Raw genomic sequence first — 26473 nt, forward strand, 5'->3', positions numbered from 1 at the left:
TTGTAAGATATCATTTCTTCGCCCATTTGAAATTAAGTTTCATTTGCATGGATTAAAAATATCATTTTCTTTTGTTGAAAGTGTCGTCTGTACCATTTATTTTTATGAAGTGTATCATTTAATTTTATAAAAAATATCATTTACGAAGTATCGTTTACATACATTAAACATATCAATTTCTATTATTAAAAGTGTCATTTGTAATTATCATTTACAAAATACTATCATTTATTTTTTCATTTTAAAGTATCATTTGCATGCATTAAAGTATCATGCATAATACAAAAAATATATTTATTGTATCATATCACAAAAGCAACCGCACTCTATAACCATTAGAAAGCTTGCAATACTACCCCTACAAACAAACATCTTAATCCAAAAACTTATTTCTGAAAATTTCTACTTCTTCATCGTTGCTGTCTTCTTCGCTAGATATTTCACTGTCTTTGGCTTGACGCTCTTCGCTGGGGCCTTTTTCACCGAGGTCACGCCTTCTTTGCCGTCGAAACTTTCTTAACAGGTGTTGTTGCCGCCTTCCTCGACTTGATCTACTGGATGTCCTTGCCGCTTTAGCGTGCAGCTTCTTCTCAACTTTAGGTTTTTCCGGCGTCGCCTTCGCCTTGGCAGGAACTAGCTTTTGGCTTCACATCAGGCTTGGCTTTGCCGGTCGGCTAGCAGTTGGCTCCAATTTTTCGATTTTGCTTCAATTCTAATTAATTCTAAAACTTTAATTGCTCGTTTGGTTCAAGTAGAGTAATTGAAAGGGAATGAAATTAAATAAAGGAGTGGAATTGTAGCAATAATCATTACTTATATTGAGTATTTGGTTTAACAATGGAAATGAATCATTAGTAAGAGATTCCATTTTTTTGTTTCTTCTCTATTTTGAGGGATAATAAATTGGGTGATTGAGTTTCCCTCAAGTAAGGGTAATGGTTAATTAATTCATTACCCAAATTAAACAATAAGTAATAGATTCAACTAATTGAATCTCTTTCCAATTTTTAAAAAACGCTCAATCAAAGGTGAGTTAATTATCTTTATTTAGGAGAGCTCGTGACGAGGGAGAACTCATACCAAGTTTTTGTCATTCACAAAAAGATTAGTGATATAGCACTTCTCTCTGGGCTAGCTTTAAACGCAGATATACATGAATTGGCCGAAAAAAGAGAGACGGTTATTGGCTATATTTATGTATGGGCTAGCTAGTTCCTAGTGTAAAAGTTTGATGCAAATTTGATATTTAACGTCATCATCGTTATAACTAAGAATAATATTTGCGGCTCGCAATCAATTACCTTAATATGGCAATACTTATTTTGTCCCCTAATATGATCGATTTATTAACTTGTACGTAAATAAGATAAATCATGCTATACTTTGATTGATTCTTAATAAGCTGTTATATACTCATGTAGGATTTTTTTTCCTTTTGTTTTAGAAATATACATGTACTACGATATAAACAGTTTGAACAATGAGGTGTTTAGAAAAGTTCGTAGAAAAATCAGTTTTTAAATTATAGTAATTGAGATAATGATACTTACTTTGGTTTTAAATATTTTTTAGAGGCTAGGCCACAAGCCCACAACTACCATATCAACGATCAACATAGTTTGGATTTCAACTGCTCTAATTACAAACATCAAAATAATTAATGTGTTTATAAATATACTTCAATCCAGGTAAAAAGAAAAAAAGCCATTCACTAGCTTATTATAATATCACCGTGGTGAGGAGCAATATATGCAGAGTAGGGAGAGAGTACAAATCAGAGGAACCACTCTCATCAGAGGAGCCGTATGGGTCAGAAGAACCATTTATACCAAAAGGATTTCATCCATCAGAGGAATGACTCTAGCCAGAGGAGTCATCCGCACCAGAGAAGTCATTCTTGACAGAGGAGCCCTCTCCTCCAGAGAAATCATCCGCGCCGGAAAAATCACCATCGTCAGGGAAGCCATCGTCATCAGAAAAGTCAACTCCATCAGAGAAGTCATTACCGCCAGAGGAGACGCCCTTGCCAGAGAAGACGTGTTTACCAGAGGAGTTCTTCATGACAGAGAAAACGTGTTTACCAGAGTCCCTCCTGCCAGAGATGTCAATATCACCAGAGAAGACGCCTTCGCCAGAGAAGACATTTCCATCAGAGGAGCCAATAAACGCGCGGGAAGGTCTCCCGCGTATTATCGAAATTACCAACGTACCCTTCCACCACGCAGGACGCATGCATCGAAGATGTTTTTACTATTTTACCCCTCCGCTTGTAAATCTATAAATAGGGCCCGAGCTCGTGTATTATTTTTTACGCTATCTCATATTTTCGAATACTACAGTTGTTTTCTCTCTTGAGCAAGGTTCCCGATCAACTATCTTTACTCTTTCCAGCCTTCTCGACTAGGTAGAATTTTACGTTTCCTTTTATAGATTTAGGTGTTGGTTCCGTAAACACCAACTGGCGCCGTCTGTGGGAAAGCTACTGAATTAAGACGTGAGATTACGGTCGCCGGCGTACGCAGATCTGTGAATTCAATCGGATTTGCGGGCGTTGGCACCGGTCGGTCCGAATAATCTGGATTTCCAACTATGTTTAATCGTTTAATGGCGTTTTCTGGTTTAATATGTGGTTAATTTGCTGAGCTCTGCGTTGATGTGTGTTTTGGGTGCATGGGGAAAGGTGGCGACGGGCGTAAAACATGAATTAAGGGAAATTTACGTTTATTTACCGTTTGTTTGGTGTAATTATCTGCGAATAAAGGGTTCTCTTGTAGAATTGAGATTTTACTCACCGATCTATTGTTTTGCATGAGGAAAGCGTATTTGGGTGCTCTGTTCCGATTATGTTCGACGTTTCCTTACGGATCCCCGATATTTTGGGTTTATGGTGCTTGTATATGGTTGTTTTGCGTGTTAATGCGATAATTGTGGGTGATCTTCGTGTTTTATCTTGTTTTCGGTGAAGCGTGTGATTATTACTGTTAATTCAGGGGTTTGCATCGATAATACGCCAATTAATACTTTGCTTCCGCTGTGCTCGAGTTCGCGTTGCTAATCTGTGGATATTCTTTGTTTGCAATTGATAATTACCACTATTTCCTATGTTTTGGTGACTAATCTTCGCTTTATATCGCTGAATCGGGGGCGATAATCTGTTTTTGTTACGTTAGTTCTGTGCTGGGGGCTTATAGACGTTTTTCGTTTAAGGGAGGGGGTTTATGGGCGTTTTCCATGTTTTGCGCGATTGATCTTCGATTTCGATGGTTGAATTGAAAGTTCTGTTCTGTTCCTGATATATTGAGGTTTCTTGCTGTGGATCTATGGGTTTTGTGGTTAGTCTTCGATCTCAAGAGTATTTATTGTCATCGATGCGAAGGATTTACCTCAGTAATATGATAATTAAACGCTTTGTCTTAGTTATGGTGAGATTCATATTGCTGTTTTGTGGGCGATCTTCATTTAGGGGAAACTGTTATTCGTATTCTCCATGTTTTCCTTGACTAATTTTCATATTATGGTAGTATTTTACATAATTCTTTTTGTTACCATGTTTTATGAATCGGGCTAACATATCTTTTGGTGGTTGCTCTGTTTGTACTTATCTCTGGGTATTTTGCGTCTGTTGAAGTTTTATTGAGGGCTCTGCTTTCTCAATCTATACTCTGGGTTTATTTCCCCGAGTGTAGAATTACTTGGAAGGGAATTTTTTAACGGTCTCTGCACCGGAAGCCGGGATTTCTTATTGGATTTCTTACATTGGGAATCCCATCGGTAATGGAGGGTTTGTTCTTTTGTCCTTGGAACTTTTCTCACTTTGCTTACATGTAGGTACCATGGGATCATCAGATGCACACCGCAACCTAGAAAGGGAGTTCGACTCCGCTGCTCTCACCACTGAGATGCCACCTTCACTGTTCCCGGGCCTACAGGGCAATGCTACTTTCACTGCCCCACCAGGGTTTCAGGCTATCCCCGCCACTCCGTTGACAGGGTTGAATGCAAGCCTCCAGAGATCTGCTCTGGTGACTCCAGGATCTGACATGCCATGCTTAACTCCCGCGTCTGGAGCAGGACAGATCACGTTTGGGTCGATGGAACAGATGATGGCGTTGCTTCACTACTCCGCTGTGCGTCAGGCACTAGGAACTCCCATGTTGTCCACTGTTCCCACTGTAGCTCCACTGGTGGGAACGGCTACTTTGCAGGGCACTGAGGCCCCACCTCCCGCTGCTCAGGAGGTAAACGCTCTAACAATCAACAAACAAGCTGCGATGCCTCTGGAAGTGCAAGGGGACCCTGCTGACAGGGAAGTGGAAAGAAGACCAGAGGGGAGCCGGGTCAGACTTAACAGTGTGGTGAGAAAGGAGAGGGTTGACGAGTCTGATAGTCAATCCGTCTCTTTGGTGTTCGAGGAAGAGAGACCGAGGGAGAAAGCTCGGCTAAAAAACCAAGTGTCTCAGCTAAAACATCAACTCCAGGATCTGGAGGAATCACTGAGGGAGAAATCCCGAAGGGAGGACAGGGAACAAAGGTCAGGAAAATCGCACCGGGTGGAGAAGTCCCATCGATCGGAAAAATCGCGCTACACAGAGAGGTCAGAGGAAAGAGAGCCGGAATATTCCTCTGGCAGACATGAATATAGAGTCCACAAGCGCCACGCTCATGAAGTACCCAGGGACGGAAGGGAACAGGGGAGGCATAAGGGGGACAAGAGGGCTAAGACATCGAGGTTCCACCCGATCCACAACCGCAGCCCTTTCTCGGACGATATTTTGGCAGATGCCTTACCTAGAAGCTACAAGCCCATCTCACTGGATTACGATGGCACTACCGATCCGGAGGTACACCTCAATCGGTTTGAAGGTTTGGTTACGTTGCACATGTACACGGAGGGCATCAAGTGCCGGATCTTCTCCACTACCCTTACTGGACCAGCTCAGTTATGGTTTGGGACGCTGCCCCCAAATTCCATTCACTCTTTCGAAGAATTACAGACTCGTTTTTTGCGTCAGTTCGCGAGTTCACGGAGGGTAGGGAAGTCAGCCCTTTCGCTGATGGATATTAAGCAGGAGCAGGGAGAAACGCTTCGGGAGTACACAGCAAGGTTTAACCTTGCCGCTCTGGAGGTGCCAGAGGCAGAATCGCAAATTAAAAACTGTGCCTATGTCAGAGGACTCAGGCCAGGGATCTTTTTGATGAATTACAAATTCGACCAGCAAGGGATTTTGATGACATCATGGCAAGGCTGCCGGGGTATCTACAGTTGGAGGACGCCAAAATGGCGAGGAAGGTGGAAAATGAGAAACACAGAGTCAAGAAAGCTGAGGAAGCACCCGAACGACAAAGACAGCAAGATAGGGCCCCATTCAGAGGGTTGCCTCCTAGGGTACTCCCACCCCAGGGAGGAATGCCATCTAATCAACAGCGCACAGTGAATGAAGTAACACGGTTTACCGAATACACGCCCTTGATTAAACCACAAGAAGAAATTTTTCATCTAATAAAGGATCAGCCGTTCTTTAGGGCACCGGGGACCTACCGGACTGGGCCGCCGCAAGAAGGGCCTAACAATAAGTTGTGTGAATATCACAATTCCTTCGGGCATTACACGAAATATTGTGGACATCTTAAGCACCAATTGGAGTTATTGGTGCGCCAGGGATGTCTCGACCACTTCATTGACAGGGGAAATGAAGGTCAGAGGAGGACTGATCCGAGGGATCAGCGGGATCAGAGAGATCAACGAGATCAGAGGGATCAAAGAAATAACCGGGATCAGCGACGAGAGCAGGGGAACAACAACAGAGATCGCAGGCCCGATGATAACCAGGATAATCGCAGAGAAGGGGCAGATAGACAAAATCTTCCTCCCCCCCCATATAGGAGGGAAGTTCACATGATTTGTGGGGAAAATGGGATGCCCACATCAAATAGGGCTAAAAAGCAAGTCGTCAGAGCAGTCAAAGCAGGGTATTATCCTAAAAGGGTCATGGAAGTCACCAGCGCGGCAGAGGAGCCGGCAATCACTTTTGGAGCAGAGGATATACGCACATTAATGTATCCACATGATGATGCGCTGGTCATCACGGCAGACATTGCTGGCTGCATTATTCACCGTATTTTCGTGGATTCGGGCAGCGCTGTAAACATCTTGTACAAGGAATGTCTCCAAAATATGGGAATTAACGCTCATGTTGAGCCGACAAATGCTCCTCTGTTTGGGTTTGGAGGAGAGATGGTCATGCCCCTGGGGTATGTAGAGCTGCCGTTGATTCTTGGCAGTACAGTGGCGGGCAACAAAACAAGGATGGTACGTTTCTTAGTGGTGGATATGCCTAAACCCTCGTACAATGTCATACTCGGTCGGCCCGCCTTGACGGCGTTCAAGGCGGTTATCTCTTTGTTTCACCTAAAAATGAAGTTTCCAATCGAGGGTGGAAGAGTGGGAGAAGTTTGTGGCGATCAGACGACATCAAAAGCATGCCACGTGCAAATGCTCACACAGTCAGCGGGGCAGAAAAGGAAAAGATGGACAGAGGGGTCGAACGCCCGGAAGAGGGGGAAAGTGGGCGAGGTGCATGCCCCAGCAGAGGAACGCCAAGAGTTGGCGGATTTATTAAAAGACAGAGACTCCACAGAGAAAACCGCGCTGGTGTCCACTAGCGATGTTTGCAATATGATAGAGTTATTTCCAGGGAAAGAGGGTTTCCAGACTAAGATTGGATCGGCCATGAGTGATCAAGTCAGAGAGGAGCTCATTGGTTGTCTCCGGCGAAATGCGGATGTGTTCGCTTTCAGCACCGCAGATTTGAAGGGAATCGATAGAGGGTTGGCGGAGCATTACCTCAACGTGGACCCTAAGGTCAAGCCGGTAAAGCAACGGACAAGGAATTTTGGGGCTGAAAAGGACGCTGCCATCAGAGAGCAGGTCTATGAACTATTGAAAGCTGGGCATATTGTGGAAGTGCAATACCCAGAGTGGATCTCAAACGCAGTGATGGTACCCAAGAAGACAAACACCTGGAGGATGTGCGTGGACTTCCGCGATTTAAACGCCGCTTGTCCGAAGGACCACTATCCTCTGCCGAGGATTGACCAATTGGTGGACTCCACTTCAGGATGTGCTTTATTATCCATGATGGATGCGTACCAAGGGTATCATCAGGTAAAGATGAACAGGGGAGACATCGCCAAAACGGCCTTTGCCGTCTGTTGTGGCGTATATGGGTGGAAGAGTATGCCGTTCGGTCTGAAGAATGCAGGAGCCACATATCAGCGGATGATGGAGAAAATTTTCAAAGAGCAGCTTGCTAAGAATATCTCAGTATACGTAGACGATATGCTCGTACGGAGTAACAGGGCAGAGGACCATGTGGCGGATCTGGAAGAAATCTTCACGGTAGTCAGAGATCACAGACTCATGTTGAACCCAGCCAAGTGCACTTTTGGGGTCACAACAGGGAAATTCTTGGGGTATAAAGTCACACCAGCAGGGATTGAGGTCAACGCCGACAAGGTCAAAGCTATTTTGGAAATGACACCGCCTAGAGGAATCAAGGAGGTGCAGACTCTGAACGGGCGTATCACTGCCCTAAGCAGGTTTATATCGAGATCGGCAGAACGGAGCATGCCGTTTTTCAAAGTACTGAGGAAGGGAACCAAGTTTCTATGGACAGAGGAATGCCGCGCGGCGTTTGAGGATCTTAAAGTATACCTAGCGAAACTCCCAACCCTGACCAAGCCGGTCCCGGGAGAAACGTTGTATTTATACATAGCTATGGGGGATGAGTCAATCAGCTCTGTGCTAATCAGAGAGGAAGGAAGTCATCAGAGACCTATCTATTTTGTCAGTAGAATTATTCAGGGCCCTGAGCTCAACTACACAGAGATCGAAAAGGCGGCTCTGGCGGTCATGATCACGGCAAGAAAGCTGAGGCCTTATTTCCTTTCACATCGAGTGGTGGTACGCACGTCTTTACCTTTTAAACAAGTTTTGGGGCGCGCGGATTTGTCGGGAAGAATGGTCAAATGGGCTGTGGAACTAGGGGAATATGATGTAGAGTACGAGCCACGAACGGCGATCAAGGCGCAGGCATTGGCAGACTTCATACAAGAAACAACTCGTCGTCCCATACCAGAGTTCTGGGTGGCTTATGTGGATGGGTCAGTGACAAAAGAGGGGTGCGGAATCGGGGTTTATATTACTTCGCCAGGGTATGGGACATACCAGTTCGCCATCAAATTCACCTGTCGGTTATCTAACAATGAGGCGGAGTATGAGGCCGTGGTCAGAGGGGCTCATATCCTATCAGAGCTTAAAGCTGAGTGCGTCATTATAAAGACAGACTCCCAGTTGGTTGCACAACAATTCTCGGGAAGTTACAATGTCAAGGATCAGAGGATGAAGGCATACCATACCAAAATTAACGAAATGAAAGAAAAATTCATGGAGTTTAAGCTCGAACAGATTTCTCGGGAAGAGAACACGAAGGCCGACTTACTGGCGCGCATGGCTAGCGCAGTAGAGCAAACTTGGAGCGACGAGATTATTTTACTCTGTGATACCAGAGAGATGGAAACTTCGCAGGTGTTCTCGGTAGAGATCAGGGATGATTGGCGGGCTCCGATCATACACTTCTTAAAGACAGGGGAGCGGCTAAGCAGAGAGTCCAACCAGAGGGCCCGCTATGAAAATTATTGCCTAATCAATGATCAACTCTTCAAAAGATCCTTTACTCAACCTCTGCTAAAATGTTTATCGCCAGAGGAAGCTAACTTTGCTCTGAAAGAGATTCATGCAGGTTGCTGCGGCGGGCACACCGGATTTCGAGACCTCGTACGCAAGATCATTCGGGCAGGTTTTTACTGGCCTCACATCAACCAGGAAGCCAGAGAGTTTGTCCGCAAGTGTGAAGCTTGCCAGCGGCATGCCGGGAAAATCAACATACCAGGGGAGCCCATGGGTGTAATGTACGCCGCTTGTCCGTTTGATAAATGGGGCATTGATATAGTTGGGAAGCTGCCTACAGCACCTGGAGGGAAATGCTTTCTCATTGTGGCAGTGGACTATTTTTCCAAATGGGTCGAAGCTGAGGCCGTGAGCAAGATCGATGAAGTTACAGTGGAACGTTTTATCTGGAGGAATATCTGCTGCAGATTCGGAGTGCCACGCATCATCGTGTCTGATAATGGGACTCAATTTACAGGGCAACGGGTTGCGGACTTCTGCGATCGAATGGATATCACACAGCGTTTTGTCTCGGTGGCTCATCCACAGGCAAATGGACAAGTAGAATTGGCTAATAGGACCATATGTGAGGGCATCAAGAAGAGGCTAAATCAGAGCAGAGGGAAGTGGGTGGAGGAGCTGGATACCGTTCTTTGGGCTTACCGAACTAGTCCAAAAACGGCGACAGGGGAGGCACCATTCACACTGGTGTATGGATCCAATGCGGTGATACCAGCAGAGGCACGACTAGAATCATACCGGATTACCACGTACGACACTGAGCACAATGTGGAGCTCCGCCGAGCAGAGCTGGACTTGGTGGAGGCACAGAGGGAGGAAGCCCGTATCAGAGCGGCCAAGTACAAAGGCATTATCAAAGCGGGATATGATAAACGGGTCAGAGTGAGGAAATTGTCAAAGGGAGATTTGGTTCTCAAGCGAGCTGATGCATTAAAGGCGGTGGGTAAGTTCGAAGCCAATTGGGAAGGGCCATACATCGTCACAGAGGTTTTGGGAGGCGGTGCGTACATATTGTCGGATTCAGACGGCAGAGCTCTACCCAGACCATGGAATATAAACACACTCAAAAAGTTCTATGTATAACTGCTTCTTAGCAGGAGTAATCACTTGTAGACCGGATACTCTTTTTCCCCACAGGGGTTTTAACGAGGTCCGGGGCCATAATATCAATAAAGCAGATATGTGGTTCTAGGGAATTCCCTGGTGTTGTGTTTGTTTATTTCAATTTTTGTTTTCTTACATTACATATGCTACCTAACATGTTCGTGCAGAGCACTGCACATGTCACCAGAGGGGGGAGTAGGGTGTATACCCATAATCCTCAATTTTTAAATTCAAAATGCAAACTGCTTCTTAGCAGGACAAGGGAGAAACAAATACAAAAACTGCTTCTTAGCAGGTCAAAGGGAAAACAAGCATCGGGGATGGACGTCTCTTCTTCCATGATCCAACACTCCAAGTTCTTCTTCGTGGCTGGGACACGCCCACCTCTCAGATCTACTTCAACTCCACTTTGTGTCTGCAGAATACCAAGAAAAACAACAAGTCAAAATGCCAAAAAGAAAGAATACAGAGGAGGAACAAACTAAAGGCCAGATCTGAGGAGCCAACGCTCAGATCCGGAAACCCAACGCCCAGATCTGGGAAATCAACGTCTAGATCTGAGGAGCCTGGTTATAAAACACTCAAGCAAGGGAACTCCACTCGTTACAACCACAAAGTTAGAGATCTACACCAGAAGCACAGGGGAAAAGGCGGAGCCCTCGGGGATGTGAGTGTTTAGAGGGGAAATTCCCTTACTTGAGTGCCTTACAACCGATCTAGGGAGGCAAAACATCAACAGATCCAGGGTTTGAAGGATCGGAAGAGGATATATATAGAAGCGATACTGGGATTAAGAAATGGGCTAAGGGGTAATGGGCCCGCATGAGCTTATGGGTCGGAGAAGGGAGTAAGAAATAATTGGGTCAACATGTTCATAACAGAGTATTGCACATGTCACCAGAGGGGGGAGTAGGGTGTATACCCGTAGGTCCCAATTTTTAAATTCAAAAATTGCTTCTCAGCAAGACTAGGGCAAACCAGAGGAATTACGCTCCACCAGAGCAGAGGGGTCATGCTCAACCAGAACAGAGGTTGCTGTTAATCGTAAGCCGCGAAAGTTGGTTGTGCCGCCCGGGCCCTCCATGCTCCGCGCAGAGATAGCACTTAATCATAAGCCGCGAAAGTTGGTTGCACCCCCCGGGTTTTCCATGCTCCGCGCAGAGGTTGCTTTAACCGTAAGCCACGAAAGTTGGTGGCACCCCCTGGGTCCTCCATGCTCCGTGCAGGGTGTTCCTGTCAATCGTAAGCCGCGAAAGTTGGTTGCGCCACCCGGGCCCTCCATGCTCCGCGCAGAGATAGCACTTAATCATAAGCCGCGAAAGTTGGTTGCACCCCCTGGGTTTTCCATGCTCCGCGCAGAGGTTGCTTTAACCGTAAGCCACGAAAGTTGGTGGCACCCCCCGGGTCCTCCATGCTCCGTGCAGGGTGTTCTTTTAATCGTAAGCCGCGAAAGTTGGTCGTGCCAACCGGGCCTTCCATGCTCCGCGCAGAGGTGGCACATAATCATAAGCCGCGAAAGTTGGTTACACCCCCCGGGTCCTCCATGCTCCGCGCAGAGGTTATCCTTAACCGTAAGTCACGAGAGGTGGTGTGCACCCCCCGGGTCTGCCAAGCCTCGTGCAGGGTGTCCACTTAACCGTAAGCCATGGAAGGTGGTGTGCATCCCCCGGGTCTGCCAAACTCCGTGCAGGGTGGACCTTTAACCGTAAGCCACGAAAGTTGGTTACACCCCCCGGGTCTTCCATGCTCCGTGCAGGGGGTTACTATTCAATCGTAAGCCGCGAAAGTTGGTCGCGCCATCCGGGCCTTCCATGCTCCGCGCAGAGGTGGCACATAATCATAAGCCGCGAAAGTTGGTTACACCCCCCGGGTCCTCCATGCTCCGCGCAGAGGTTGTCCTTAACCGTAAGTCACGAGAGGTGGTGTGCACCCCCAGGGTCTACCAAGCCTCGTGCAGGGTGTTCATTTAATCGTAAGCCGTGAAAGTTGGTCGTGCCACCCGGGCCTTCCATGCTCCACGCAGAGGGTTACTATTTAATCGTAAGCCGTGAAAGTTGGTCGTGCCACCCGGGCCTTCCATGCTCCACGCAGAGGGTTACTATTTAATCGTAAGCCGTGAAAGTTGGTCGCGCCACCCGGGCCTTCCATGCTCCACGCAGAGGGTTACTATTTAATCGTAAGCCGCGAAAGTTGGTTGCACCCTCCGGGTCTTCCATGCTCCGCGCAGAGTGCTCAAGCATGGATGGGAAGCAGCGTGGATGGGAAGCACGAAATCGCCAGCAAAGAAATCAACCAAATCCTCGTCAGAGGAGGCGGTGAAATCCTTTCCAGAGGAATCAACCAAATCCTCGTCAGAGGAGGCGGTGAAATCCTTCCTAGAAGAGTTAACCAAATCCTCGCCAGAGAGGTCATCATAATCCTCGCCAGAGGAGTCATCACAATCCTCGCCAGAGGAGTCATCACAATCCTCGCCAGAGGAGTCATCACCATCCTCGCCAGAGGAGTCATCATCATCCTCGCCAGAGAGGTCATCACAATCCTCGCCAGAGGAGTCATCACAATCCTCGACAGAGGAGTCATCTCAATCCTCGCCAGAGGAGTCGTCACAATCCTCGCCAGAGGAGTCATCACGATCCTCGCCAGAGGAGTCATCTCAATCCGCAGAAGAGGAGTCATCACAAGAAATTAAAGCAATTCCAAGGGAGGGGATTAGAGAAGCATCAACAACAATCATAACAAACCAATTCAAATCAACAGGGGAAAGACGGAAATATAAACCCCACCTCAACAGGCAGCGAAAACAACACAAATAACAGAGATAAAAGAAGCAAGGAGGGGAATGAAATTTCATTAAAGCACGCTCAAGAAGCAAAGCTGTACATCAAAAACTGGCGGTAAGTGTTTAATGGGTACAAATTAAAGAGTTACAAAATTTTCTTTTGGTAAAGTCAGGAGAGAAAGGGGAAACATCAAGAGGGAGGAATAGGGGCAGCTTGGGCAACAGTAGAGGAGACGGGAGCAGAGGCAGAGGGAGCCCGGGAAGGAACACCACTTGCAGAAGCATGACCAGAAATGGTTTTCTCTGAGAACACGGGCAACAGGCCAGTTTCCTTCGCTTGGGGAAGACGAACTCCCAAATCCAACAACGTTGCAGCCTCCTGCACATACAGATCCTCATTCTGGTACAGGTTGAACAGCTGTTCCACCGCGGCAGAGGAAGAGGCAGAGTCGGTGAAGGCAGAAGCCGCTAAGTCAGAGGGCAGGGGAGGCTCCAGGCCGAACTGAGAAAATGTTCGAGAACTCTCGCCAGAGGGATCCCGCAGCCGGTTCACGAAGCGCGCCAGGGTAGCAGAGAACGCAGGCGCATATATGGGAGCAGAAGGTAGCAAGTCAGATCCAATCCCAAGAGAAAAATAGGGAATGGCTTTCTCTAGCACCGGGTACCACCACTCTGGCTTCTCTGGAGAATGCGCAGGGATCCCCATCCGCTTATTTATCTCCTCATCCTGGAGGTTATCCATCAGGGCTTTGAAATTCAAAGTGGCAAGTTGCTCCGGGGTGGCCCCCGCCATCTCCAATGCCTTGGAAGCTGTTTGCTCTATCACATAAGCAAAGAGGGGTCCAAAATCCGCCAAATACTCGGGAGTCTTTTTGAAAGCCTCCAGAGTACCTTCCAGCATCAACCCCAGGAAATGTTGACCCCGCGGAGACAAGAAATACTCCAGGCGTTGATCTCGAGCCCCCAGAACGAACGCGCGGTTCTGAGCTTCCACAAGTATCCTCTTCCAACCCCGCCTGGCTTCCCTGTAGTCTCTTTCATAACCAGCTTTGAACTTGGTTAAGCTTTCGTGGCTCTCCTTTGTGGCTCTCGACAACTCGGAGGCCAAGGACGCTCTCTCCACCTCCACCTGAGCTAATTTATCTTTCAAATCAGCGATCTCCGCTTCAGCTTTACTCAGACGCTCTACTACCCCGGCGACATCATCATCACGCTTGGCGATGTCCGCCTGTTCCTTCTCCCGTTCTTTCTCAGCCGTCTCGTAGTCATGGAGGCATTTAACGGCCCCCCACATCCCCGACTCCACCTGCAAGAAGATAAAAGGGGTTTCGACAAAACCGTAAAAAGGTTAGTAATTTAAAAAATTCTTAATAAAGAGTATAAGATGCAGGATACCTGAAGAGCCAACCGGCAGAGCTGAGTAGCTAAAGCCGGTCGGGTCAGCTTCACCATTTTCTCTTGGTCCTTCGAGTGGACACGAGCTATCAAGGCGTCAATCAATTCCTGCCCCGATAAACTCGAAATCGGCCCAGGAACAAGATCCTCTGGTTCGTCAGTCGAGGGCACCACAGCTTTGCCCTTACCCTTTCCACCGGCAGAGGGGAGAGCCTTGGAACTACCAGCTGACTTCTTCGCTGGCCCTTTGCCCTTGTCCCCAGTAGGAGGGAGAATCTTCACACCACCAGCAGACCTCCTCGCTGGCTCTGAGGACTTGCCAACCTTTTTTAGGCCTTCCTGCCTCTCCTTCTCACCCACAGAGATCAGGGAACCTCTCTTCCTCTTCTTCGAAAGATCGGCAAGGGTGGCATCGGGAGCCGAATCAGGCGAAGGAACCTCATCGGTAATATCCACGACTTGGATATCTTCTTCACGGGTACCAGCGGCATCACCAGCACTGGAGCGCCTACTTCTGTGAACAAGAGCCCCCACATCAACTTCCTCCGCATCAAAGGAGTGCGAGGCTTCCACATTCCCCTCTGGGATTTCAACTACAGGGGGAATGGGGATCAGTTGGGAACCAGCAGGCTGCTCCAAGGGACTTGTTCTGGAGGCAGAACCGCTTGGGCCATGTGCTCCGCTGCCAGCAAAAGAAGGGGTGTCAGGCAAATTGTCCCCACATTTCGATCTCCAAGACATATCTGCAAACCAAAATTTCACGTCATTAAAAGCAGGGTAACAAAAGCTAATGTGTTTTCTAATGTATATTTTTTTTTACCTATTGATCTCGCTGGATACAGGGGAAACAGACCATTATATGCCAGAGAGGAATTGTTCTCGGCCAGGTACTTACAGTCTAGAGTCTGGGCTTTATTCATAGCATTAAGGTGAGTTATAATACTCTGGTCACGGGTAGAAGGGACTTCGGGAGAGGCTGGTTTATAAGTAGTGCGACTTGTATGCCATTCCAGCTCCGAAGCACCATAATCGCGCCAGTTGCCGAAAGGGGTGCGCACATAACAATAATATTCCAGGAAGCCCTTATCCAAGGAATTCAGGGAGGAAAGAAAAGTAGTAGGATATTTAGGGTGAGAGGCAAAACTGTACAAGGGATTGCCTTGCATGCGAAGGGTCTGAGTTTGACAAAATAGCTTGGCGGTGTCCCCAACACCGTTGGCCCGGCACAAAACATGGAAGGCATATAACCTCCGGATAGCAGAAGGAGCGACTTGAAAAAAGGGGATGTGAAAGTAATTACAAACGTCAACCAGCAAGGTAGGGGGAGGGAGCCTTAAACCAGCCTCTATCTGGGCTTTCCAAACAACTATTAACTTGTGGTGGTGAAGGCTCTCGGGAGGCGTTGAATCCTTAGAGAAGGCCTCGAACTGCAAACCCGCAGGACGCCTACATTTGCTTTTCAATTTTTCCACCTCCGCGACACTAAGGCGGGATGGAGGAACACGTTTGGGGGGTTGGCGGGGCTTTTTCCCTTTTTTCCTAGGTGGAGAAGGAAGGGGTGCAGTTTGAGATTCGTCAGAAGTAGAGGGGGAAGGAAGATTTTCAGGATCTTGCCGCGATGGGGAGGAAGATGAAGGGTCTTGGGCAGAAGGAGAGGGCGAGCGAGAGGGTCGAGGGGCGGAGGTGCAGGCCATGATGGGAGATGTCAACCCTAGGGTTTCTAGCACGCTCAATCAGAGCACCAACAGTTATACCACTACACTACGATTAAATACAAAATTGCAGTGAAGAGGATACGCGAGTTACCTAGACCGGAAAAAAATGGACGGTAAAACCTGGAGCGGAAGGGTCGTGGGAGAATGCCGGAACAGTGAGGAAATCGCCGGAAAATGCAGAAAATTCGCTCGGAAAACTTGGAGAAGAAGAATAGTGAAAAAGGGGGAGTTCGAATCGGCTAAGTAAGATTGTACGCGGGTAACCACCAGCACGCGGGATGAACGGCACGTGGCATACGGAAGAAATCAACGGATGGGAATTTATACGGAAAGGCGAAAGGACGCAAAGGTTAAAAAGTAACCTCGGGTACGGGGAAAATACTGTAGACTGGGCAGACATTTAATGCAGATGACGTCATCCACGCGGGCGAGTCCTCTGACTAGTTGCACCTCTCCAGAGTGAACTAGCCAGACCAGGGAGCGGGAGTAACAAAAATGCCAGAGAACAATTTACAGGGCCTCTTTTTACTCTCATAATGTCAAAATGTCAAAATGCTTATGTCTTTATGATTTACAGGGGCCAAGGAAAATAACAAAGCTTTGATGCTGATAACACACCACTGGTTGAACACGAAGAATACCCGGTTCAACCAGACTAGAGGGGGGAGTGGTTGGTGAGGAGCAATATATGCAGAGTAGGGAGAGAGTACAAATCAGAGGAACCACTCTCATCAGAGGAGCCGTATGGGTCAGAAGAACCATTTATACCAGAAGGATTTCATCCATCAGAGGAATGACTCTAGCCAGAGGAGTCATCCGCACCAGAGAAGTCATTCTTGACAGAGGAGCCCTCTCCTCCAGAGAAATCATCCGCGCCGGAAAAATCACCATCGTCAGGGAAGCCATCGTCATCAGAAAGGTCAACTCCATCAGAGAAGTCATTACCGCCAGAGGAGACGCCCTTGCCAGAGAAGACGTGTTTACCAGAGGAGTTCTTCATGACAGAGAAAACGTGTTTACCAGAGGAGTCCCTCCTGCCAGAGATGTCAATATCACCAGAGAAGACGCCTTCGCTAGAGAAGACATTTCCATCAGAGGAGCCAATAAACGCGCGGGAAGGTCTCCCGCGTATTATCGAAATTACCAACGTACCCTTCCACCACGCAGGACGCATGCATCGAAGATGTTTTTACTATTTTACCCCTCCGCTTGTAAATCTATAAATAGGGCCCGAGCTCGTGTATTATTTTTTACGCTATCTCATATTTTCGAATACTACAGTTGTTTTCTCTCTTGAGCAAGGTTCCCGATCAACTATCTTTACTCTTTCCAGCCTTCTCGACTAGGTAGAATTTTACGTTTCCTTTTATAGATTTAGGTGTTGGTTCCGTAAACACCACACCGTTATACTTAAAGTCGATTTCTGATGAATAAAAAATAATTATTTAAAATTAAACACTTAAATGTGAAGCTGTAGATAAAGTGATAATGACTAAAAATGGTTTAACCTTTATACTAAATTGATTAACTAGCATTAGTTAATAATGAATAATTAGTTATTATATTGATACTGATAATAATTATGTGTACAAATGATAGATTGTGAAGCCCAAACGCCCGTTGTCGCCACCTGGCCCCGTGCCCAATTCCAAGTTGAGGTTTGTGTCGTGCTCGTGTCAGTAAACTTGGATCTTGATAATTGATTTTTGGGTGGTTTTCAAATTAGATCTTAGACTCATTTGGGCTAGACCTGTTCGTGCACATAGGGACCCGTCCGCCCATTGGTCTTCCATAACCAATCAAGAGAGCCCACTCGTTGGTCTCCCGTAACTGCACCAGGTGTTGATTTCACAAGAGCCAGAAACATGTCATCATGATCAAATGCGTGAGAGTTAGTCGATAACCTTCCGGAGTTGATGACGATGTGGAAGTTACATCGGTAACCTCTTCAGAATTATACATCCAATTATCACTTTGCAGGCTCTCCTGCACTAATGAGGATTTAAGTGTATATGTTCACCCCATAATTGAACTTTGTCTATAAATAGAACAATCACACATGGATTTTGAACCATCATGGAAATCTGCTTCATACTTCAACATACTTACTTCACCACATTAGTCGAAGCTTTGGTTTTGCCTCATTCCAATTCACCAGTGCTCGTCGGTTTGCAGAGCTACTACCTACGAGATGAAGCTATTTTATCTTTGGATACGACACGCTAAGTCGATCGTGAGCACTACCATAACGTATCTCGCCTTGCAGATAGATGATGACTCCTTGACTCGTCTTTCTATATCTGTTTCAATGAGTATGTTTTTTGATGTAGTTTTACTCTGGTTTATTTTCATTATATTTTGATCTCCTATATTTCTATTGTCATTGTAATTTGCTCGCAAGCTTTATATTTCCAACACTTTATACGTTGAGTTACGTGTTTTCAGTTCTTACGATAAAATCTAATTTTACATGAACAAGACCCTCTATGTGTGTGTGTGTGTGCGTACAGGATTAGGTAGTGAGATTGCTATTTTTGTGAGAAGTGATACAAATGAATAGGCCACTATATAGTGTTGAATAACGATATCACAAATCAATCTAAGATCTCAACATATATGAGGGATCTCATTGGAACCATTCCCTATATATATATATATATATATATATATATATATATATGTGTGTGTGTGTGTGTGTTGTTGGACCAGTGAGACTTTGAATCCGGGATGAGTTCGAAAATTTCACCACATTAACTGAATACGACTATTCATGCATTACATTAATTTATTCATAAATTTTATTGATCTATTTGTTATTCTCACTGGATCATCATTTGACGAGAGAGAGAGAGAGAGAGAGAGAGAGAATAAAAGGCAATGCCCTGTTATAGTGAAAAGTATATAATAATAAAAAGTTATAACTATGTAGATAAATTACTATTATACTCTTACACATTTATACAAAATTTATATACACAAAAAGTTTGTGATCAAAATTCGTAGTTGAGATGATTGCAACAAATATATATAGGGAATGACTACTGTGAAAACACTTCTTAAAATAAAAATAAAAACGTTTTTCAATGTATGAATTTTATGTAGAACACGTGTGAATTCATCCGACAGAGTTATGAATTGTGAAAAATAAAATTTTGCTACATTTGAGATTCGAACTCATGACCACAAATTCATCCAACAGGGTTACGAATAAGGATGGCAGTGGATCTTGGATCCGGCCCAGATCCGTGGATCCAGATCCATTTTTCAGGGTCTGGATCTCAATTTATTGGACCCGATGGATCTGGATCCGGATCTTGAAATTTTAGATCCAGATCCGACCCGTGTATCCGTTTTATTTAATATATATATTTTATATTTATTTTATTAATAATATTAAATATATTAAAAATTAAAAACAATACACTATGGAGACTTTTTTTTCTTATGAAATGTAATTTGGAAGACTTGTTATCATTGACTTGAGCATTGAGATTTGTTTATTTTGAATTTTTTGTGATTATTTTTCTATGTTGAGACTTTGTATTGCATGAATGTGTGTTGTGCAATACTATTTTTTATGATGGAAAATAGATGTTGTTGATTTTGTGACTTTTTTTTTAAATTTAACTTAAAAACAGTAGATCCATGGATCTGGACTCGTAGATCCGCGGATTTGACGGATCTTGATCTGGATCCCAAATTTTCAGATCGATCCGTTGGATTTGGGGCGGATCTAGATCCCATAAATTAAAACATATTTGGATCTGATATTGATGAGATCCGGTCCAAATCCAGCCTGTTGCCATCCCTAGTTACGAATCAACTGTAGATCTTGATAATCTAATTGGGCTGAAAATTGTTTATATTTTTTATTTTAGCTCTCCCCTATATATATTTCTTATTAATTGATAAATTTTGTCTTAAAATTAAGATACAGCCATCTATTTTATGCACCTTTTTATTTTCGAAAGTATCACATCTCTTAATATACTCTCTCCATTCATAAAAAATTGTCATATTGTAGATGGTACGAATTTTAGTAATATATGAGTGAAATAAATGTCTCATTTTAAATTTGAGTGGTGTAGACCTAATATTAAAAATGAAAATGACAAATTTTTCATGAACAAATGAAATACCATTTTCCACAAAAAAATCTTCTCCAACTTCTAATATACCCATTTACCCTAAAATCTTCTACATGATGACATTCAAGGGCCAACAAGAAGTTATTATCGGTAAGATAGTAGTACATATTAAATCACGATGTTAATTATAAAGGCATTGATTAAAAGTTATTATCGACACACTGTCTATATGTAGCTGGATCATACATATAATTATATTAATAATTCAAGACCATAATAATGAAAAATAGAATAATTTCACAGGTTGGCTGGTATAATTAATTAGATTAAGACGTAGTACATGTGAGCTAATTAACATGAAAATTTGAGTATTTTGAGTTCCTTATGTTGTTAAATTAAAGTTGATTAGAATCACCGCGAATATGCATGTTTTGTATATATTGATTGGTGTTTTTCGATGTATACGATTGACAAAAGGAAATTCAAATAAAATTTCTTTAATACCAATTAAATGAGTAATATATTAATCCTTTAAAAAGTAGCTAGCAAATATATAGATATTCCTCGCTTATACTTCCACCATCCAATTTAAAATGTCTTAGAAAAAAAGATTACGGAGATTAAGAATTATGTAATAAAGATGTAAAGTGAGACATTTAAAATGAGACAATATAATATTAAAGAATAATTTTTTCATTTATAAACTGACTTATTTTGAATGAAATAATTCAAAATAAAAAAATGAGATTACAAATGAGACGTACCGATCAGAGTATAAACTATAAACGTGTATTAAAAAGTAAAAGCAGCCCACGATCGATGCTTACCAACTGATATAGCAATGATTCACGTGAGATCGGGATTTATGAGAAATACAAACTACTAAAAAAGTGAGCGAGGAGACAAAAGTTGTTTAAATTTATATTTGCCAGGTGTTGGAGAATTAAAGTGGTGGCAAAGCTCTATAAACTTGTGGCAGTCATAAATTTGCATGAAATTAACCAGGGGGCTTAGCCCACTGGCCACCGGATCCTCACTTAAGTGAAGTGACCCGGGTTCGATCCCTCTTGGGAGCGAATTGGAGAATGGAGATATAATGTGGATTTTGGTGAATGGAGAGATAAGGTGGTTCTTGGAATGGATGGGGAACTAATTACTAACATCTAACATGACTTTGCCCGATCAAAAAAAATAAATTTGCATGAAATTATGAGCAGCGAAAACCATATGTATGTGGCAACTAATTAATAAAATAAAACTGATGAATGTGCGTGTCAAAAAATGCTACGCTAATTTGGCTTTGTGACAAATTTACAATATTAAATAAAAAAATTAACTTAACAATTGATTGATACATTGTTCGTCAATTTTAATAAATTAATTTTGTATCAATTTTAGCACGACAATAATATTTAGTGTTAGAAAGCACTTGTTTTATTTTCCTCTGGAACCCTAACCTTTGTGGGAACCGAGAGCGCAGCGTTTCTTTTCTTGGAGAAGAAGAGTTCTCTGTTGGGAGATAGTTTCGACAGTCACTTTCCTCTGTTCTGGTGTGGAAAGAGTGTGTGGGTTCCAAACACAATGGATCCTGAGGAGATTGCGAGACGTGTGGCGAATTTGCGTTTGTCAATGAAGGAAACAGAGAGAGGAGTCAAACTTTCACAAGCAGACACTGAACAAAAGAATCAATGTGCAGCCAAGATGCTGGTAGGAAAGATCTTTGCAAACCGGCAATACCCCAGAGAAACATTACGCGAGAAGCTACCTTTAATTCTTCAAGTTAGAGGACATTTTGATGTTGAACTGGTGGGTTTCAATATTTTCGTCCTCTATTTGGAGCTACCTTCGGATATCACTCGAATCATGGCAGAGGGGCCATGGCACATTTTTAATGATTTGATTCTCATCCAGAAACTGGACCCTCTGCAATCGGCAGCAACGGTCGAGTTTAAGAATATATCAATGTGGATTCAACTACACAACCTTCCTATTACATGTATGGAACAAGAAATGGTGAGGAAAATTGGAGATAAGGTGGGGACGGTTTTGGAGATTGAGTCGGGGGAAGGCGGCCGCTGCCTCGGCAAATACGCTAGGGTGAGAGTCGAAAGATCCATTGATGAGCCACTAGTCAGAGGGATCCCTATTACATCTGAAAAGGAAGATAACTCCACCATGGTTCTTATCCTTTATGAACGACTCCCAGAATCCTTCTGCTTTGCTTGCGGGAAGATTGGCCATCACATGAAGAACTGTGATGCAGGGGCGGAGGAGAAAGCAAACCCGAGTTTCGGGAACTGGCTACGAGCAGGTAGGAGTGTTGACTATCGGAGACCCGCGGTGCAGAACGGGATTAATATGAGGAGTTTAACAACTATACCCAGGTTGATGTCAGCCCAGAGACCCAATGGACCACGACCGCCGCCAAGAGCTGAGAAATACGACAATATGGCTACATACAAGAACCAAAGCGAAGGCAACAATGCAGAAGCGGCGGAGAAAATTATTGGTAGTTGCTCTTCAGAGATAAGGGTACTGATGGAAGAAGACACAACTCCACTTTCTGACAATACTGGACACAATATGTTAGTGACTCAGTTGGAAGAAGAAGGGACTGGGAAAGTGATGATAGGGGAAGTGGAAGAGGGAGATGAGGTGGAGAACAGTTCAGGAGAGCAGATGACTCAGGGGATCACTGCAGAGGAATATGACAACATTGGGAGAGAGAAAGGGGTTTTAGGGGCTAGAAATTGTCCAAAGAAAATTTCTAACAAACTTTCTTCTGTCATTTTGAAGAAAAAGCAGACGGGTAAGGGATGGAAAAGGCTAGCTCGAGAGAGGAACAGGGATGGTGAAGGAGTTTCCTTCACAGGGGGGAAAATGCCAATGTTGGGGAAACGCAAGGAGAAGGAGAAGACGAAGGACTTGAAAGAGGATAAGCAAGCACCAAGCCATAAAAACCCTAAACTGTTAGATGAAGAGGATACAACTGAGTTGGGATCGGCGGCGGCTGCGTTGATGCAGCCCCGCCGAGAGCAATGATTTGCCTTATTTGGAATGCACGTGGTTTGGGAAACTCACGTGCATTCCATGAGCTCCGGAACTTGCTTTCCGGTTTTTCCCCAAGTCTTGTGTTTTTGTGCGAAACAAGACTTGTTTGCAATAAATGCACAAGATGGAGACAGATGTTGGGTTTTGAGGGCCTTTTTGTTGTGGATGCACGGGGAAAAAGTGGGGGCCTGGCTCTGATGTGGAAGGACCCTATTAAAGTGAACCTTTTATCATACTCTCAAGGCCATATTGACTGCTTTGTGGAAGGTGAGGGACAGTGTTTCAGATTCACAGGTTTTTATGGCAACCCCGAACGTGATAAAAGGAAGTTTTCATGGGAACTCCTTAAGAGACTTAGTGAAAACAATCTTCATGAGAGAACGCCGTGGCTTGTTGGAGGAGACTTTAATGAAATCCTCACGGACGGTGAGAAATTTGGAGGTCGGAGCAGACCCCCCACGCAGATGAGTGCTTTTAGGGATGGCCTCCTTTACTGTGGGTTACAAGAGATGGGATCCCCGGATAAGGGATTCACCTGGCATAATTGCAATAAGGATAACGCCATATTCGAGAGACTTGATAGATATGTGGGCAATGTGGAATGGCAGCAGAAGTTTGCAAGAGCGACAACGCAGGCGCTGGATTTTTTTGGCTCAGACCATAGACCGGTTCTGTGTAAGTTTGAGGTTGATGATCAACAGTTGAAATTTTTCGGCAAAGGCCGCTTCCATTTTGAAGACAAATGGTTCATGGAGAAGAGTTTTGTACCGGACTTTCTCTGTGAATGGACTTCTTTACATTCTGAATCTGACTTGACAAGCCGAATTGCAAAGTGTGAGGATTTTCTTAAAAGATGGGCTAAAGGAAAATTTGATGGCCTGGGAAAGAAAGTGAAACACCTTCGTGAGCAAAGAAACAAAATGATGGACAGGATTGGTAGCAAGAATCATGCAGATAATCTTCTTCGGATCACAAAAGAGATTGAGAAGGCGGTGGAAGCTGAGGCGTGCCACTGGAAACAGAGGGCGAGGGTGAATTGGCTTGCAAACGGGGACAGAAATACTAGGGCTTTCCACATACAAGCTTCAAAGAGGAGAAAGAAGAACTCCATCACTAAGCTCCGTGATAACTTCGGAATTTGGCATGAGGAGGAACCGGAGAAAGCAAAAATCATCATTGCATATTTTCGAGATCTTTTCACCACGGACAGACCACTTGCTACTGATATTGAAGAAGTGACGAACACTATTGAGGAGAGACTTTCCTCGGATGATTTTAATTCTCTTGCCAGGCCTTTTGAAGCTGAGGAGGTTCGACGGGCTGTGTTCGACATGCATCCGACTAAGGCACCAGGTCCGGATGGATTCAATGCAAGATTTTACCAGAGGTTTTGGCCTGCAATAGGCGACTTTATCACCGAGCAGGCTCTTGCGGTTCTCAATGGGGACATGGATGTTGAGCCATGGAACGATACTTTGATCAGCCTGATTCCCAAGAAAGACAAGCTGGAAGTTGTTGCTGACTTTAGACCTTTAAGCTTGTGCAACACGACATACAAGATAGTTGCTAAAACTATTGTTAACAGGATTCGGACGGTGTTGGGACGAATCATTGATCAAGCACAAAGCGCTTTCATCAAAGGGCGGCTCATTACGGACAATATTCTTATCAGCTTTGAGTGCCAACACTGGATTCGTGGAAGACGAAAAGGAGAGAAAGGTTACGCGGCATTGAAACTTGACATGCGCAAAGCGTATGATAGAGTGGAATGGGACTATTTGGACATGGTGATGAACAAGATGGGGTTCCCTGACAACATGCGCAGCCTTATTATGAGATGTGTGAAATCAGTCTCTCTCTCCTTCTTGCTTAATGGTGCTGTGTACGGAGGTTTCAAGCCAACAAGAGGACTTAGGCAGGGAGACCCGCTCTCGCCCTTCCTTTTTGTCCTATGTGCTCAGGGCTTCTCGTCACTCTTCAACCACTTTGAGAAACTCAACCGATTTAATGGCGTTCCTTTTATCCCGAGGCAGCTTAGTGTCACTCACCTCTTCTTCGCGGATGACTCTCTTTTTTCTTCAAAGCCACGGGGCAAGAGGCGAAGATTGTCAAGGAGATTATTGCCAGATATGAGAGAGCTTCAGGGCAAATGATTAATTTTGATAAGTGTTCTATTTCTTTCAGCCCAAACACTAAAAACCATGAGGAGGAAGAGATCAAGAGATGCCTTCAAGTTTGGAGGAGGGATGACACAAACAAATATTTGGGATTGCCAACCTTTTCTCTTAGACAAAAGAGAGTCCAGTTCGGATATTTGGTGGATAAAGTCCAAAAAAAGCTCCTAAGCTGGAATCAACGGGAATTTTCTGGAGGGGGGAAAGAAACTCTTATTAAAGTTGTGATCCAGGCTATTCCGACTTTTGCTATGCAGTGTTTTAAACTCCCGGATTCTATTTGTAATGACATTAAAAAGCTTTGTGCGGGTTTTTGGTGGGGCGACAAGGCTGATAAAAGGAAAATTCATTGGAAAAGGTGGGATTTAATGTGTCAGCCAAATGAGCGTGGGGGTTTGGGTTTTCGTGATCTTCGATGCTTCAACAAAGCGCTCTTAGCGAAACAACTTTGGCGGATGAGAAAGTTTCATGACTCTTTGGTGTCGAGAGTTTTTCGAGCAAAATACTTTCGCGATGGTGACATTATGAGAGCTAGAATAACCTTAAACTCCTCTTATGTTTGGCGTTCTCTTGTCTGGAGTAGGCCTCTGATTGAGAAAGGGATTAGATGGAAAATTGGAGATGGTTCTAAAGTCGATGTTTTTAATGATTCTTGGGTTGTGGATTGGGCTGATAGGAGGTTGAAAGGCAGGCTGGGTGAGAACAAGACTCTGACTTTAGTGTCATCTTTGATTAATCCGCAAAGGGGTTGGGATGAACAGAAACTGCAGCAGCGGTTCTGGCCCCACGAGATCGATGTGATTAGACGAACACCCATTGGAGAGAGCGGGAAAACTGATGAGATCAGCTGGGCGTTTGAACCTAAAGGCACCTTCTCAGTTAAATCTGCTTACTTGCTTGCTACCGGTTTTTTTGAGGTGAATGCAAACTTGAGCAGGGAAGATAAAAAAATGTGGAGTCGAATGGTTTGGAATTTGTCCGTGCCACCGAAAGTGAGAGTCTTCATGTGGAGAACGATATCTAATATTATTCCTACGGAGGCTAACTTGAGAACGCACCATGTGCCTACGGAAGGTATTTGTTGTAAATGCAGGGACAGATGGGACTCCACGGAACATGGAGTGATGTTCTGCCCGGTGATTCGAAATTTCTGGTAAACTTCCCATTTCTGGGAGACTATGAAGAAGGCGCAGGGGCTGGAAATCTTGGATATTGCTCAGATTATTTACAAGGATTTCCCCCAAGAAGAGTATGAACTGTGGATTATTATGCTGTGGCGAATATGGTGCTTTATTTGCCAAATGCAACATGATAAGGAAGATCTTGCTCGAGAGCCGACTGAGGCAGATTGTCTTGCTTTCTGGGAGTCGTACCAGATTGCAAAACCGACCTTCCAACCGGAGAACGTTCTCGGAGTC

The 26473-nt window shown here is 44.6% G+C and overlaps 1 protein-coding gene across 1 annotated transcript; it reads left to right on the forward strand.

Annotated features, from left to right (window-relative positions):
• Positions 1-21411: 21411 nt before the first annotated feature.
• LOC130998033 (uncharacterized) lies at positions 21412-22872 on the forward strand. The gene has a single exon (XM_057923468.1). It carries the CDS (start codon positions 21412-21414, stop codon positions 22870-22872), a length of 1461 nt encoding a protein of 486 aa, XP_057779451.1.
• The last annotated feature ends 3601 nt before the right edge of the window (positions 22873-26473 follow it).

This window comes from Salvia miltiorrhiza, chromosome 8, assembly GCF_028751815.1.
Source record: "Salvia miltiorrhiza cultivar Shanhuang (shh) chromosome 8, IMPLAD_Smil_shh, whole genome shotgun sequence".
In the NCBI taxonomy this organism is placed as follows: Eukaryota; Viridiplantae; Streptophyta; class Magnoliopsida; order Lamiales; family Lamiaceae; genus Salvia; species Salvia miltiorrhiza.

What these genes read in the sequence shown, in the direction of transcription:
- LOC130998033 (XM_057923468.1), top strand. Translation starts at nt 21,412, where the DNA reads ATGGATCCTGAGGAGATTGCGAGACGTGTGGCGAATTTGCGTTTGTCA.